This window comes from Cyphellophora attinorum (genome assembly GCF_001299255.1).
Source record: "Cyphellophora attinorum strain CBS 131958 chromosome Unknown Contig10, whole genome shotgun sequence".
Lineage (NCBI taxonomy): Eukaryota > Fungi > Ascomycota > Eurotiomycetes > Chaetothyriales > Cyphellophoraceae > Cyphellophora > Cyphellophora attinorum.
In genome coordinates, this window is record NW_017253238.1 from 598,536 (window position 1) to 611,053 (window position 12,518).

General features: G+C 53.5%; 3 protein-coding genes across 3 annotated transcripts; 2 read left to right on the forward strand and 1 right to left on the reverse strand.

The window, feature by feature from the left end:
• Positions 1–4,330: 4,330 nt before the first annotated feature.
• Positions 4,331–5,479, reverse strand: AB675_8065 (Tricarboxylate transport protein; the record flags this gene model as incomplete). Its single annotated transcript, XM_018148483.1, has 4 exons — positions 4,331–4,429; positions 4,487–4,643; positions 4,751–5,346; positions 5,405–5,479. 4 exons carry the CDS (start codon positions 5,477–5,479, stop codon positions 4,331–4,333), a joined length of 927 nt encoding a protein of 308 aa, XP_018001005.1.
• A 4,010-nt stretch (positions 5,480–9,489) lies between these two features.
• AB675_8067 (Quinate permease) lies at positions 9,490–11,185 on the forward strand (the record flags this gene model as incomplete). The annotated part of the gene is made up of 2 exons (XM_018148484.1): positions 9,490–10,719; positions 10,781–11,185. The coding sequence occupies 2 exons, from the start codon at positions 9,490–9,492 to the stop codon at positions 11,183–11,185; spliced, it is 1,635 nt and encodes a 544-aa protein (XP_018000985.1).
• A 532-nt stretch (positions 11,186–11,717) lies between these two features.
• AB675_8068 (uncharacterized protein) lies at positions 11,718–12,352 on the forward strand (the record flags this gene model as incomplete). The annotated part of the gene is made up of 2 exons (XM_018148485.1): positions 11,718–12,233; positions 12,284–12,352. The coding sequence occupies 2 exons, from the start codon at positions 11,718–11,720 to the stop codon at positions 12,350–12,352; spliced, it is 585 nt and encodes a 194-aa protein (XP_018001084.1).
• Positions 12,353–12,518: the final 166 nt, after the last annotated feature.

Genomic DNA, 12,518 nt, shown 5'->3' on the forward strand with positions numbered 1-12,518 from the left:
GCAATTAAGAAGTTGCCACAGCTACGAACAAGAGCCGCTGTCTCAGGCGAAGGCTTTGTACAGCAAACCTGAAGGAATTAGACTGCCGAAAGCTTCACACCGTTACAACGGCTCAAATCAGCCGTCCGGCGTATGGGTACCAATTGGGCACCTTCACGAGTTTGATCATCAGCCGGTCGAATCGAACACCGAACACATCATAGGTACCGACGCGGGATGGGCTTGTGATTTCGCTGGTAACTTCAACGTTAGCCTCGTAAACCAGAGTCATGATGGCTACAGGAGTCGGTCCAGATCCTCGGGTCCTAAATTCTGCCGCACCGCCACATTTTTAGCCACATCTCTAGCCACATCTTCCTGAAAGCCACAGCACGTGGGTACATGTGGCTGTGTCTGTGGCTGAAAAGCTGGGGAGTAGTTTCTGTCACGCACGCTAGACCCCTCGAACGAACCTTGAATTCACCTGCACTGCAACCCGTTCGAGACCCGATATGCATGAAGCCAGCACTACTTCGTCTTAGGACAATTCTCGATGTCGCTAGCACGGCGCTGTTATCACGGCAGCCTAAAGGAACAACAGATCTAATGACCTTTACTTACCCCTCTCTAGCTACGATGCTGCATGCGGGAAGTGTCATACTACGCCAGAGATAGCCAGTGCTGTCCAACCAACCGCACGTCTTCTGCTGGCGGAACAATGTGACAGTCCGCGGCGTATCACAAACCCACTCGATCCCGATCGTGACAATATTCGACCTTGCACACGGCAAGCACCGACAGCGAAGTGTTGTCACGTCAGATGACGATCTTCACCGCTCTTGTGAGGATCTAGCGCCACGATGCTGTCGGTTCCTGAACTGCTATGCAGGGTCTTTGTGGCTGTGCAAAATCGCTTCGATGATTTATTCCGGCCCTTCGGATAGGTGCTACACTTATCCTCTCTTTGGACTGAAAGAGCAATCACAACGACGATCATAGGCAAGCGAGCACACACGAAGTGTTCACCCCTGAGCAGCTGAGTTCGCAGATTCTAGGCTTGTTCCCGTGTCTGTGCACTGTACCTAACCTATCCGAATGCTTGATCCTATCTCCCGCTACAGAGTCTCGATATTCGGTATCGATCTTCACTTTCCCCCTCTCCCGCATCACCTCTACACGCGTTCGCAGGACGCAGCACTAAGTGCGAGACACGCATGTACGACGGCGGGAGCTTGGCGCTCACAAGACGCAGGTTCGACGACTTCGTCTCGTCCTTGAGGCGTCAGCGAGCACCAGTACCAGGTAATCGCTACACTTGCTCGATGGACTCTTTCGCAGTATGAGTCAGAATCGGTGCAAGCCTGCCGCTGAGCCGCTAAACCACTGACTTCGCAATATCCCTCGCGCTACACTGATCAGACCGTCCAATGAAATGGTCAGGTTACCTGTTAGAGCATGTTGAATGGCGCTGAAGTACGGTAGGTACTTCACGGAGGGACTGCTTACTGCTGGACTTGCACCTGGTGCACCGCCTTATGCTTGAGAGGGTCATTTCTAGGCATCGAGATTGGTTCAACTTCGAGATTTTCCATTATCGACTGACAGCTCGAGAGACTGTTGCGGCTCTCTACGGCTCTGGTCACGATCGTGGAGCTGGCCAGGAGTCCGGTAGGCGAGTCATCTGTGTGTCAAGACTCTACGCGTCAATCACGCACGAGCGTCCGTTCCCAAATCGATGGCCTCTCGAAAATCATTCGATTCAGCCAGCCGGCAGGTACCTGCCTCGCTAAGTGACCATTCCGCGATCACGTAGGCCATGACAGAAGTTTCCAGCTATTCGAACCATGCTGCAGTATCGTTCGTGAGCTTCGTCAGCTAGATCAAGCACCGCACTTGCGGAGCTCTTACCGCTTCGGCCCTCGTTGCCGCTGGAAGAAGCCTCCCGGCCAAACGTCCAACCCGTCCTGCATCAATCGCCCTACGCTACTGCAGGACTGGTACCCAATGGGCTCACCAGGATGGCTTCTCTTGGCGGTCGCCTTCTTGTTGGCGTGGAGTGTCATTCCCAACTTCACGCAGATGCGAGGTCTCGATTCCGGTCACTGAAAAGATGAGGAGCCCGCTAGCTGTTCGTTTCGAAGTTTTGCAACGTGGCATTTCCCTAAAACTGGATAAAGGTCAGGTGTGGCGGTGTGGTCTCTTGCCAAAATTGCCGCAATTTGACGCACAAGAACCCGTTTTCTCTGAGATGCTTGCAGTGAGGGCTCAGCAGCATTCTTTGCCTTGTTCGTCTTGATCGATAATCTGCAGGACTCTCCGCGGCAGGTGCTGACAGCGGCATCTCGATGCATCGAGCAAAGGACTTATCCAAGTCATGCGAAGAAAGCGTTCCAAGGATTTTCACCACCGACGGATGGGCTTAAATTTGAGGAATCTTCATCAGCAACTAGTTGCGCATTTTTATCGTCCGCAGGCGCGGCTCAGGGCAAGTTCCCTAGGTCAATGCCCTGTCCGACGGCTGAGCGATGTGTTCTGAACACCCCGGGACCAAAAGCGAGGCTCTCAAGATGGTACACAGGGATATGCTTTGTTCGCCATCATTGGCTGCTCTGCACAGCGACGGCGGCTTCCATCGGGCGGCGTGCCTCAGTGAGGAGAAGTGGTTGCAGTTTCAAGGTGAAGGATCCAGGACCTGACGATCTCTGTGTCATCTCCATTCTCGAAGGAAGCAGTTCTACTATGCCTCCGCCACTGCCCATAAACAAGTTCAATAGACTCGATTCAGTACCCCCTGACATCAGTGCCCTCATGCACACGCAGCCTACCAGGGGCTACTTGTGTGTCCTTGCACACCCAGGGTTTGTGGACACTCTGTCTGCAGCATCAGTCGTTCAGGACTCAGGTGAACCTACCGAGAATTATATTTCTTCTACCAATTTTTCCAACGAGCATCATCTTTCATCGACACGTTCCATACACTCGACCGATCTACCGTTCAGAGGTGCTTCATTGTTATAGCTGTGCCACTGTGTCTGGCTAGCAGCAAGACTGTCCTACTTCCGCTGCCTCGACAAACTGCATAGCCTTAACTCAAACCGGTAGACACAGTTCGGACTCTTGTCATCCGGTTTGGAATGATGCCTCGTAACCGCCTCGTACCTTCCCCAAGTTTCAAGGTCGGCGGCTCTGACGTACACCATTTGGTTTAGTCAAGTATGCAACGACTGTCCTAAGGTCGAGCTGCTGAAGCTGCACCAAGTGGCGAACTGCTGCTTGTAGGCACCGTGGTAGCCTCGTCACGTCGCAACCGGGGAGGCTCCCATGCGTACTTGCCGTTTCCGAAATACGAGGACCATTACGGCAGGCACCCTCTGGTAATCCAGGGTCGATCATTCCGCGTCGTCTCTCAGGTTTGACTGCCTAGGTGCTCATGATCTCGCTCTACTTTTCGACCTCGCCTCTCATCACGGAGCTCTGTTTGAAACGCCAAGTTGGAGTTCGAATAGCGTCAGCTTCCTACCAGTACACGAGGCTCCTCCGAGGCTGCGATTTGAACCCGCCATTATTTGTTTTCTGCTGTCACGTTGAACGGTCGTAGCGCCACGCCAATTTCCTGTGCCTACCTTGGGAGGGTACACTGCTCACGGCATAAGTCAGATCAAATGTGTTCAAAGACAGCATCTTCATAAGATCAGTCTCTTACAATCTGATGGACCCGGACGAGAATGACCCGGAGTACGATGGTACCGACGACGATGCTTCCGGCATTGAAGGAGGAGACGATGATGACCAGATTGAGGAACGTCGCAAGACCTATTGAAGCCAATCACACTTATACCATCAGGCCGACAAATGGAGCACCACCTCAGCATTCTGCTTTGCAGATGCTACCTCTCTTCAGTCACAAGCACTCCTCTATAGCCATCTGATCATGGCTCTATCTCTCGACCACTAGCACCCATCGCACCCAGTGCATGTTGATGCTGTAAACGCAAAGCCGTCTTCCTTCGAAATGCGCATTCTCCATATCTCTCGTTTCCCTATCTTCGACAGGTGAGTCACACTTTGGTGCAAGTGGCACTCGAATTTGTTCATACCTGGATCTAGATGAATCTCATTTGCTGCGATGGCTGCTTGCTGGACCTCGATTACCGTACGTCGGTGTACAACTTCTCCCGAGACCGAGTCTTGTGTGTGCCAGAGCAGATTGAGCGCAGTCGGAAGCCGCTGAAACGCCATGCTGCGTTGATAGAACACAGTATAGCATGACAAGTCCAGAGGTGTGGTGCTCTGGAGCATCTTTGCGCTCGAGATGGCATCCACATCTCAGTAGTCGACGACGAGATGCGTATCAGCCGATGTGAGCGGCGGGTCTACGAACACTTTGTTCCATCCGAACCATAAGTGCTACAGCCTCGTTGAAGACGGTGAATGTTACGGCGCTAGAGATCTTGCAAACGTTTTGTCAGCATGAATGACATGAACACGTCCTGGAGGTCAGACTTACCGTCAAACGTGCCAGACGAGGGGTGGTTGCGCGCCAGAAGACCAGTGGTCCCTCAGTCCTGAGCATCTGACGGGCCATACCGATCATGCCGCCAGAGGCCGTCCGCGAGGACGCCTGGACTCTGGTCTTTATATTATCGAATGGCATAGAAGCGTAGCTTGGAAGACGTCAGCAAATGACACGATCCTGAAAAAGCCCTAAACTGGGCTCACAGACAAAGGGTGCGGGGGCAGACTGGATGAAGGTGCTGGGTGAGACACTTACGTCGTGACGACCCCGCTGGCTGCCCCAGCCGTTAACGTCCCTCCCACGCCAGCATGTGGCCATAGCGTATTGCATGTGTCCTTCAGCCAACCAAACGTGGCGAACCTCACGGCACTGTTTGTGCCTTGCTTGCAGAGAATCGGGACAAGACCGCTCCACAGCGCTTGAAAGCCTTCCACGCGGACGACGCTGACAGCAACCTGGGCAAGACCCTGTTGGTTGGAAGCTGTTCTGATACCTGACGTCGCTAGCGAAGAGCGCGCTTGTATGATCTTGGTCTTCAGGGCTTCTCCAGGCGTTACGACAAGTAACGACTCTGTCCCGCCAGCGATCAGGCCGGCGAGTACATTGGTGAGACTTGGATTTGAGGAGCCAAACCGCGTGGTACGCAGAAATGCCTGGGCCTTGGTGAATGAGAGGAAGCGGATGCCGCCTTTTGCAGCATTGCTGAGCACCAAGGCCGAGCAGCCTGAGTACAGCCCTCTAACGCCTGATGAGGAGATGGTCTCACGAAGCAATCGAAGTGATGAGGGCGACTGCAGTGAGTTTGCTGCCGTCGGTAGCTGTCGCCGGGTCTTCAGATACTCCAGTGGGTACTATGATGCGCGTTAGTACTCGTGCTGATTTGCATTGGAGGTAAGATTGCCCACTGACTGTGATCAACGTCTCACTCGCTCCAGCAGCAGCTCCTGCGAGCATGCTTACCGGTACGCTGGGTGTGCGGTCCATTATCGCTAATCAGTGTGTTGCGTGTGCGACCAGATGTTACGAGAGCAAGTGACGGTATCAGGCGCTCTGAGAGCTCCTGCCAGTGACTGACCAGCTCCTCCATTTCACGAGATTGCACAGGTCCATATGTTTGTTCAGTTGAACGGCGTGCTACTCGCGTCGCATTTGGAATCGCGCACGCATTTCTGACCGGAACTTGTCGTTGAGGCGGACCATGCCCGAGGAGCGTATCTGCGACGGCATGGCGCGCACCGTGTTGTGCATGTTTCCTGATATCAGACGCCGGTCGGGGCGGCGTTGATCCTGGTCGGGCCTTCACGGTGTGGAAGATGGCCGAGCGAGGTCCACTCCTGCCCACCCGTGGGGCGATCAAATGCACGAGCGGGCTTGACTCTCAGGCTCCGCCCCCTTTCCTCTTCCAGGGAAGTCTGGCCTGGTCTTGCAAAACTCGAAGCGGTCATGAGTAACGCAAGGTGTTCTGCGCAGTACATTGAGGATTCAGGCACCTTCAGAAGTCTCACTTGCGGCTCGTGCTGTTTGACAGACACTGGGAGCAGACTGAACAACTGAACACTGAACGACGTCATTTGCGAGTGGCCACTAGGCACAGCATCGACCGTGACCGTCTCGAGTGACGCCAACCATTATTAAATGAGCTGGTAGTGCTACATGTATAACCTTCCGTTCACGATTGCATTCACTCTGCCTCAACCGGTGATTCAGTCGAATTCCTCAGGAGGCAAGTTAGGTATTACTATTCCGCCCACGGCATGAACACTCGGACGACCGCCTGCAGTGGCCATACTGGTTGGCATGACGTTGCCATCACTCACTGGATGTGGCCACGTGTGCCATCCAGCTCGATCCTCCCCAGGCAATGCAATCAATCCTGGGGTAAGTTCAAGCCACTGGACATCTTGCACGACATGCTGCGCTGTTGTCGACATATCTGCGAATGACGCCGTATCTGTGTGGTCATCATCCAGTTGCGCAGTCAGCAATGCCGCTGTCAAGGTAGCATCCTGTGGGCCCCTTGAAGATCGCGAAGCAGTGAGATGTGGACGCTTTGCAAGCTCCTCGTAGATTAGACGGAGCCCGTTTGCCACGACTGTCGCAAGGATTAGCATGTGGAAGGTCTCCCAGAAGTGAGACAATCTTACTGGGACTCGAATCTTGCATAATCTCTAGCACCTCGATACAGTACTCCAAGCGTTCCGACGAGGGTGACGCTACATCTGAGCTGGCTTCTCTCTCGTGTAGAAAGACCGATACGGCTGTGTAGATTGAGTAGCCCAGCGACAGTATGACAAAGCCAAGTCCGAAGGTTCGGCGGAACAGGTCGAAGATGGTGACTATCTCGTTAGCGGAGGACAAACATTCTGCAGCTTGTGCTTTTCGGTCATAGGGCAAATCTGTGTTCTTCGAAGTGTGAGAAGACAGCATCGTGCGGTGGACCAGGATGTTGACAGTGTGGTATAAGCAGCTGAGAAAATTAGTGATTTTCGAGAGCATAGCCTGACGCCAACCTACTTGAGTAGAACAACGTGACAAGGAGGACATTGAACCGGTGGACTAGTCGTTGAGATCTTCAGAAAGGAAGGAACGTCCTGCCACCAGTTGCGGAGCCTTGAAGCGACTTCAGCCGTCGATGATGGTGCTTGTGTTCGTGAATTTTGTGGCTCGGGGCTGTACAAGTGGCGGAGCAGCTGGTCAAGAATATCTGCCAGACGACACATGTAGGTGAAGCACGAGATCGAGTAAGCCTGCTGGGGTGGATAGTCAAGTGCTGGCGCTTCCTCGCTGCCATACGGTACCCAGAGGTCGAACCTATTGCACCCATCAGAATGAACATGTAGTGAGAAGAACCAGAGTTGGGGGCTCGGTCTCTTCCCAGATTCAGATTCGTGGGTACACATACTCTGCAGAGTCATCCACTACGTATAGGTTCAGCACCGAAAGTATCTTGGGCGGGCTCTGACTTACTTATTACCTGCGGCGGGCTCATGGATGTGTTCCGTAGCATGGGTGTCCGGCCAAAGTACAAGCAAATGATCTTCTCCCACACGAAAGTGCTCCAATAGATTCTACTGCGAATCTCGATGTCTTCGTCGTTGAGCTGGGCTGAGCCAGGGTACTTTCTACCGTCGATGTTTAGTCCCATGTCTTCAACGAGCCGTATTGCCATTCCACAAAACATCCATGCTTGACTTCGATGACCACGACCACACTCTTGTGCACTCAGTAACAACAATGTTTGAATTGTTGTGATTGTACACTGTCCGTTCTGTATGTTACTGAGTGTATCACTTATCGCCCACTTGAAGAAGTCCCGGCCGCCGTCGAAAGGCTCGAGATACGGTGCCACACTAACATCGTTTCGTGCCCATCTGAGCGAGTGAGACATCATCGCGTACATTAGGGCGGATGAATAGTATTGTCCGTGGATTTTCATGTCTCCTGGGCGGTCTTAGCTTGATAAAGTTCGTGGATGTGCTGACACTCACGCGTGAAGGCCGGACGGTACACGAAGTTAAATACAGGTTGGATCCAGCACCAGTGTAGTTGCATTAGGTGTTTCAATGGATACTAGACTGATTTTAGTGAGCATCAAACAGAGTGGAAAGTCCATACGGGTAGCCTGCTGTTCTCTTCCTGGGACCGCTCAATCCACGCACTGGTGGTCAATTTGACTTGGCCATCGGACATAGTAGCGTGCTCAATCTGGCGCGTTGCGTCTGCCTCATCGTCTCTTGAGAGCTTGAAGAAGCTACCCGGCCCGTGGACCGTTGTAGACCCATCTTCCCTCAATTGAAGTCCCTGAAAATGGGCTGCGATGTCGAAGCTTGCTGTTGCATCACCGGCGTCGTTCAAGGAGCCTGAAGCTACCTCTCCAAACGTAGAGAGCTCGGGTGTGTTCTCTACGTTGCTGCCGGCTGCGTGATTCTGGTACAGCGAGAGTGCAGCCTCGAGCTTAGCAACCTTGTCTTCGAGCAAGGCAGTGTAAGAAAGGGTGGGAGGCCTCTATTGTCAACATGAGCCTGTGACAAGCATGAGGACTTACAAGACATATTCACATGTGTTGCCCAGAAGGACGCAGCGAGAGCAGCTTGGCTTGGCACCATCGCATCTGATCTGACCTGCGGCGTAAGCACCTGCTCAGCTGAATGCAGAAGGTTAAGGGGGGGAGTACCTTCCGTCTCCGGCACGCTTTACACGTGAAGGCGCTGTTTTTGAGCCTCGTCCTTGCCTTTTTCGCGGTTCTGGAGTCATGTGATCTCAATTTGGGAGGCCTCCGAGTCTCTGGTCGGCCAGGTCGTCATCTGCCAAACGCCAACTCAGTCATTAGTGGCACAGACCCCCGACAGACAGCTGGGAGCTTTTATTGGTACTCCGCAGCACAACCCGATCGTTCGGGGGTTTTCGCAATGGCGAATGAGTATTCTCTGTCGGCGTACAGGCCGTCCATCGCGTGGCAAACCGCGAGACGTATGCCCGCTACGGTGAAGGTCATATCTCGGTTTCAACGGCGACATGCCGGGGTGAGACAGAGATTCTCCGTGGGTTGAACCGGGGCTAGGCGCTACAGGCGTGTGGGGAGGGAATTTGAGTGCCCTCCCCTCCACTGGCAGTGGGCTGGGCTGGGCAAGCAGCGAGACAAAGGCTCCACAGCGGTCAACTTCCATTCCAAAAGTACCCACAAGATCGGTGCTGCGACCCGCTCTATCCTTCCCACCAGTTCTCACCTCAATATGACTGGGCAGCCAAGGCCGAACAAGGCAATACCAAGACGGCTGTGCACATTGGAAGAGAATGCTTCGGACGCTTCGTCTAGGCCAAGCAGGCTTAAACCCACTTACACACTTCTCGCATCGCTGGTGTTGCAACAACGTCCACGACATGAGGAGCTATAAAGACTGGGTCTGGGGACCCCCTTCCCCGTGGGAGAGGCACCTACAACAACGACCTACAACGACACAAAGCACTCCCAGAACAACCCAGAGCATCACAACATGGGTGTCTTCAACCGCAAAGCAGAACTAGCAGACACGCCCAGCGAGGTTCTGAACTGGCGTCTATACTGGTCCACTTTCGTTTTCGGTATCCTTGGCGCGAGCCGTGGACTCGATGAGGGCCTCGTTGGGGGCATGGTCGGTATGAAGAGCTTCAAGCACGAGTTTCCCGCCATGGAACAAGGCAGTGAGGACGCGCAGGCCAACCGAGAATCCAACGTGACAAGCATGGTCCAACTAGGATCCATAGCTGGCGCCCTCCTGGCCTTTCTACTCTGCGACAAGATCGGCCGCGTGCGATCGCTGCAGGCCTTGTGTGTGTTGTGGCTCACAGGCTTTATTATCGTGGTCACCAGTTACGGCAACCTTGGTCAAATCCTAGCTGGTCGCTTCATAGCCGGGCTCGGTGTCGGAATGACCACCGTCGTTGGCCCAACTTACCTTGTCGAGGTGGCCCCCAGGGCCATCAGAGGCATGTTGACGAACATCTTTGCCGGTTCAGTCTATTTGGGAGTTATGGTCGCCTATTTCAGCAACTGGGGCGCATCTATCAACCTTCCTAGCTCTTCGAGGCTACAATGGGTTGCGCCCCAGACAGCCCATATTGGATTCGCCGGACTGCTTCTAATCCTTAGCTTTACCGTCAATGAAACGCCAAGGTTCCTGATAATGAGCGGACAGCATGAAAAGGCCATCAAGAACCTCTGTCTACTCCGACAGCTGCCCGAAGACCATCCATTCGTTTCTAGCGAAATCTTGGATGTCAAAGAGCAACTTGAAAGAGAGAAAGAAGCGACCATGGGGACCACCCGGTGGGGTAAGCTTCGTGAATTGGTCATGATTCCTTCCAACCGCTACCGCTTCATGCTCGGTATCATGTCACAACTGCTTGGTCAGTGGTCAGGCGCAAGTGCAATCACCATCTACGCCGCTCAATTCTTCGCGACACTCGGCAAAACCGGTCAGTCGGAGAAGCTCTTCGCCACCTGCATTCTCGGCGTGGTCAAACTTTGCTCGGCTTACCTGTGCGCTTTCTTCCTCATTGATTTCTTCGGCCGTCGACGATCGCTGTACATGGGCATCACACTCCAGTTCTTAGCCATCCTCTACATCGCCATCTACCTAACAGTGGTCCCGCCTTCAACGCTCGAAAGTCTTGAGCTTTCGCCTTCCCAGAAGCATGCTGCTACGGCTGCTATTGCTTCTATCTACCTATCTGGTTTTGGATGGGTGAGTCCCCCCCGAGCCCCATATCAATTGAGTTCTCGGTGTACTAAATGTGTTATCTTAGGCTATGGGTTGGAACTCCTTCCAATACCTCGTCAATGCTGAAGTCTACCCGGTCCGGCTACGCGCTCTTGGTTCCTCAATCGTCATGTGCTTCCACTTTGTCAACCAATTCGGCAACACCAAGGCAGTTCCGACAATGCTCCTGAAGATGGGCACCTCCGGCTTCTTCTTCTTCTGCTCGGTGATCTGCATCCTCGGATTGGCCTGGGTCTGGTTTTTCGTGCCCGAGACGCGCGGACGATCGTTGGAGAGCATGGACACGCTCTTCAGCCTTCCATGGCATCAAATTGGCCGCAACGGAAGGAAGCTCACTGAGCATTGCGGCGCGCACGCGGACGAGGAGGTTGGCGGCCAGGACACCGAGAAAGAAGCAAAAGTGCAGCTGGAGACAGTTCAGGCACGGTAAAACATGGAGCCAAATATGCGTGGGACTGTTGTCGCTCTGGACCGCACTGCTCTGCGTCTGTCCCGTCTGGCGTCAGGGCGGCTCGTGGCAGGTGGAACAGCTCGGAAATACGCATCGATTAGTTCCTTTCAACAGAACATTTAGAGTGAACATAGATAGATGCGTATGACATAGTTCGAAGATTGTGATTCGGTCTGTCATAATGCTGAACGTCTCGCTGAGGGAGCGGTCACCAATGGGCTATATTTCGGGAGCATTGCCTAGAAAGTCTGTGGAAGCCAAGTACCACGCAGCCCCCGCTCTTTTTCCAGGCAAGCCCGCCGAGGGGCAATCGGTTCCTGGCCCATGCCGACGAAGTAATACCCCATCGAGAAGGTGAGTTGAACCAAAAGTGATATGAAATATCTTTGACGATAGCCCAAGAGAGTCGCTACAAAGTCGTAAGTACACAACTTCCTTTTGCTTCTGAACGCTGTAGCTCTAGTACTGCAAGCACGAGTCCTAGGCCAAGCAGAATCACCCCAGAGGCATCATGGGGTCAGAGTGGCAGTCAGTCCACTACACGCAAAGCATACCTGACATCACCAAACCGTTCGACATAAGATGTCCCCCTGGAACGGATGTATGGGAGAAGCCACCGTCCACGCATTCGTTCAATGCTCCGATCATATACAAGACCACGACCGTTGGTGCCTTCAAAAAGGCTCGGGTCACAGTGTCGGCCAATTGGAGGGATCGGTACGACCAAGGAGGACTCGCTCTTGTGGTCAACTTGGATGCCGGTCGTCAATGGATCAAGAGTGGAATCGAGTACGAGAACGATGAGTGCAATGTGGCTACCGTAGCTACTTCAAAATGGAGTGATTGGAGTCTGATGCCAGTTAAGGATCAGGCGAAAGCCACTTTAGAGCTGGAGCGGATAAGTGACGGATCGCTCTGGGTCTGGCTCGTTGGCAACGGGGGCAAGAGATCTGGGCTGCGAGAGGTGACCTGGTGGTCGACTCTTCCTGAGGACGCTGAGCTTTGGGTCGGGGTAATGGCAGCCAAGGTAAGTGTTACGACCGGCTTCCAATGTAAGTCGAAGTTGACATGATGCAGCCTGCACCGAACGGCGAGAAGGAGGACTTAGTGGTTCACTTCGAAGATCTGAGTATCGACCTGGCTTGAGATTGATAGCTGCGACGGTTTTGGGCGAGGACTACACCAAGAGCGTCTCGAAGCGCTGCGATCGGAGCAACAAGCGAGAAGACAAAGATTCGTCTACAGTGTGAATCAAGGATCTAGCATACAATCCAGCCCGTGCTCGAATGAAGCCTGTAGAGTTGAATGGTAT